At 39.6% G+C, this 4186-nt stretch overlaps 1 protein-coding gene across 1 annotated transcript; it reads left to right on the top strand.

Moving 5' to 3' along the window:
- The first annotated feature begins 1626 nt into the window (after window positions 1–1626).
- Window positions 1627–3084, top strand: LOC129772964 (uncharacterized). The gene is made up of 2 exons (XM_055776506.1): window positions 1627–1803; window positions 1867–3084. The coding sequence occupies exons 1-2, from the start codon at window positions 1627–1629 to the stop codon at window positions 3082–3084; spliced, it is 1395 nt and encodes a 464-aa protein (XP_055632481.1).
- The last annotated feature ends 1102 nt before the right edge of the window (window positions 3085–4186 follow it).

Raw genomic sequence — 4186 nt, forward strand, 5'->3', positions numbered from 1 at the left:
GAATCCGAAAGAGTTCATCCGTCGTGACAACTTTGATGAACTCGGTGTTATTATGGATATCACGTTACTGTCATGTCATGGAGAAAAACAGGTATATTTATCAACATTTTGAATCTAGTCATGTGTTGCTTAGGAAAGAAAAGATAAACAAAGAGTACTTTACCCTCTTGGTGGCATTTTTTGACGGAATCCTGACGTATCCAGAGGACGTAAATTTGTTTATTTGGACTCGAACGATTATTATGGTGTGTTATGTATACTATTGATTTGTTGATATTTTGAGTATTGAATAATAACCGTGAAGTTTTTCCTACATTGTAGAGCAGGTTTTTGTAATTCAAGCATTCGTATGATAGTTATAACGGAGGATAATTGTAATGAATAAGGCCAATATTTTTTTCATTTTTCGGTAATAAATATTCTCAACGATATTGTTTTGAAGACATGCTTTGAATAAAAGAATGTTAAAAAAGTGATAATAGATTTAAGGGCCAAATGAACTGTAAAGTTTAATGTTTCCATCAAGATGAAATGATGGAAACATCAGATGTTTTATACAAATTTATTCTAATCTTGATCTTTACTAAATGCTTCTCACTATTCAAACGTGTAAGACAGAGTTAAGAAAAAGAATATGCGAGAAGTTCATTATTATACGTAATAGTCATGTTTTATCTCTAGAGTAATTTATAGCAAGAGAAAATAAAATAACATTCCCATATGTTCAACAACTACATTATTCACGATCAACCAAGTATTCTTCTTCATCTTTGAACTAGCATTTGATTCAGCAATATACCTAGGGGAACTGCGTGTAAAATGAACAGGTGGGGTAAAATGAACAGGTAGTCAAATGACCGAAAAAACAGCAGAAATTATATCCAAATGCTTATCCACCCTGTCCTATAAGTATTTCAAGTCTTTTGGGCCACCCTGTACCGATCAAGAACTGTCAAAAAGTGAAAAAGGTAAACAAAACCAAAATCACCTGCTCAGTACTGGCTGTGATGTAAATTTCTGCTCGTGATTAATAAGCTTTTTTGAGATGAAAAATTGATATCCGTTCAATTGGTTGATCCAGTTTTGTTCACACATCGTATTGTCGTTGATCTATCGAAAGAAGTCGTAGGTACCTAAGTATTTTCATCAAAAACCGTTTTAAAAAAGCCCTTGAAAAAATAAATTGCTGCGGGGGCAAAATGAACAGTGAACGATGGGGGTAAAATGAACAGTGTGTCTAATCACAGATTCTTCTCCAGATGACTCGGGTCTACAAACGAAAAACCGAAAGGCAGAGTTGGACAAACACACAAATGGCAGCAGCAAAACATGCTGTTGGATGTGGAATGTCCGTAAATGCAGCATCCATCAAGTACCAGATCCCACGAATAACGCTCGCCAGGTGGATAGTGTCACCACAGAAGAAAAAAGGCCTGGGATCGAAAAAGTCGGTTTTCTCAGCCGAACAAGAGACGGAGCTGGTTCAACACTTGCTGGATTTTGAGGCCCGATTCTATGGGATCACTATGAAGGACGTACAAAAACTGGCGTATGAGTTAGCTGAGAGGAACGGTATTCCCCATCCATTCAACCACGAGCTGAAGATGGCCGGTAGGAACTGGCTTGATGGTTTCCTTCGACGGAATCAAACCCTTTCCTTCCGGAAGCCGGAAGCCACATCGTGCACGGGGCTTTAACAAGGTTTCCGTAGGAGCATTTTTCGACCTTCTTCGGAGCACGCTGGACAGCCATCAGTTTCCGCCGGCGCGTATATTTAACGCTGATGAAACCGGAATAAGCACCGTAAGCTAGACAGCTTTTTTATACCTGCTCATAATTTACTTAACATAAATTTAACAATTACAGGTTCCTCCGAAAAAGCTAAAAATTGCTGCTAAAAAGGGAAAGAAGCAAGTAGGTTCCTTAACATCGGCTGAGAGGGGCGTACTGACGACGGTTGTTATGTGTATGTCCGCAACCGGACAGCATGTGCCACCGTACATGATTTTCCCCCGTGTGCGCATGCACGATGCGCTTAAGAGAGGAGCACCGCATGGGACAAAGTTCAATTGTAACCCTTCCGGTTATATGACCAGTGAAGTCTTCCTCGATTGGTTCGACCATTTCCTGGAGAACGTGAATCCCACCAAGGAAAACCCTGTAATCCTAATCATTGATGGACACAGCTCCCTTACGAAAAATCTGGCATTTGCCGAAAGAGCTCGTGCAAATTTTGTCACTGTTCTTGTATGGCCACCACATTGTAGTAACAAAATTCAGCCCTTGGACGTGGCGTTCATGGGGCCTTTCAAAAGTTACTACGCAGCTGCTTCTGAGAATTTCATGCGTCAAAACCCTGCAAGGACTATTGGACTTTACGACGTCTCTGAGCTGATGGGTACCGCGTTTCTCAAAGCAGCTTCTGGTAGTGTGGCAACGAGCGGCTTTCGTAAATGTGGCATTTGGCCATATAACAGACATGTCTTCAGCAACGATGACTTCGCTCCATCTGAAGTAACTGATCAACCAGAAGCCACTGTGATGTCAATTCCAATGGTAGTTGATGACTCCACTGTGCAGCAAGTACCTCTTCAGGTTTCTACCAATGTTTCAGTTACTCACTCAGGAAACCAATATTGTACTGATGAGGTTCAAACGGATGGACCCGATCCTGCTAGCGTTCAAGTTGGCCCAGTTTCTGAAATTTCTCCGAACTCATCGTTCAATATTACACCGTCGGAAATTTTACCTTTGCCGAAGATGTCAGTTCCCAGAGCAACGAAGCGAAAGCGCAAGTCGGAAAAAGCTGTGGAGATTACCGGCGACGTCTACCGTCAAAACCTGGCTTCTGCTGAGGCAACAAAAACTATCAAGTCCATCAAAAAAGGACGAAAGCCGTCAAAGAAGCGAGCCAAGGGTAAAACATCGGATGAACAGTGCGAGGATACTTTGTGTGAGCTGTGTGGAGATTGTTTTTCTGATTCGACCGATGGTTATGACTGGAGGAAATGCTTATCGTGTCTTAATTGGTTCCATGCTCAATGTAGCAACGATGATGGGTTTCAATGCCGCATATGTAACTGATTTTTAATTGATTGTTTTGAGTTTCTTCATGGCAATAATTGCCTTGCAAATGATCGTCCTGTTATTAGAATTTGTTTTATGATTTTTGTTGAACGAATAAATGATTTTACCCCTGATCTTATGTTTTTTTTCATCACATTTTAGAACACATTTGTCATCTTTATTCAGAACATTTTCCTAACGTCTTAATTATTTCTGAAAATTTCCGCAGAAGGTTTCCTTGTGTATTGTGTGTAATCTTAAGTGTATACATTCTTCTATACATTCCACGTTTGACGATAACAGTATAAAACAAAATGTTTGAATAACCCCTATCACATGTTCATTTAACCCCCAATACCTGTTCATTTTACCCCCCGTACCTGTTCATTTTACCCGCACACAAAAAAACAGTATCGTTTTTGGTGTTGTCAAAAATACAAAAATTATCATTTAAAAAAGTCATTATTCAAACTTTGCGTTATGCATGCAATAAAAATAAGACTAGAACGTTAAATTTATGCGATTTCCGCAATGTTTTGTTAGTTTTTCGAAGAAAAAAGCCTAAAATTGCTTAGGGTGTTCATTTTGCCCCCAGTTCCCCTATACACTTATTTATTTTACCTACATGATGTTTAAACGTCCGAAATTATCCAATCGACTTACCGTTCAAACGCCCAAAATTATGCAACTGACATGTCTCTTACAAACGGGAATGAATTCTTTCACTTCACGGAGTTTATTTTTACACACAACTGTCCGTGACAATGATGATAGACACAAAAAGATTAGGTGAAGTGTATGTTACGTGAAAGCGTATGTGGCAGTGATGTTCGTGATCAGGCCCTATGTCTCACTTTATTTGATACAGAAAACATTCACCTATCATCTTCGCAAAGTTCATTCTCGATTTGAACGGAAGAACACTGTCTCGATTCCGCTCATCTATTCTCGGAGAATTTTGCATTCCCTCATTTGCCTCTCGGAATGACGTTAGATGGTGAGAGAATCAAATTGGAAACTTTTGCTTGAGCTTGAGCGAGTGTCTCTTTAAAATCATTCGTTCTCCACTCAAATAGCAATTTTTGAAGCCTCGATCAAGCTTGATCGCCTTTGATAATTG

Source organism: Toxorhynchites rutilus, chromosome 3 (genome assembly GCF_029784135.1).
Source record: "Toxorhynchites rutilus septentrionalis strain SRP chromosome 3, ASM2978413v1, whole genome shotgun sequence".
Classification (NCBI taxonomy): Eukaryota; Metazoa; Arthropoda; class Insecta; order Diptera; family Culicidae; genus Toxorhynchites; species Toxorhynchites rutilus.

Coding starts and splice junctions, on each gene's coding strand:
- LOC129772964 (XM_055776506.1), top strand. CDS start 1,627: ATGGTTTCCTTCGACGGAATCAAACCCTTTCCTTCCGGAAGCCGGAAG. Junction 1,804..1,866: donor ATGAAACCGGAATAAGCACC/GTAAGCTAGACA, acceptor TAACAATTACAG/GTTCCTCCGAAAAAGCTAAA.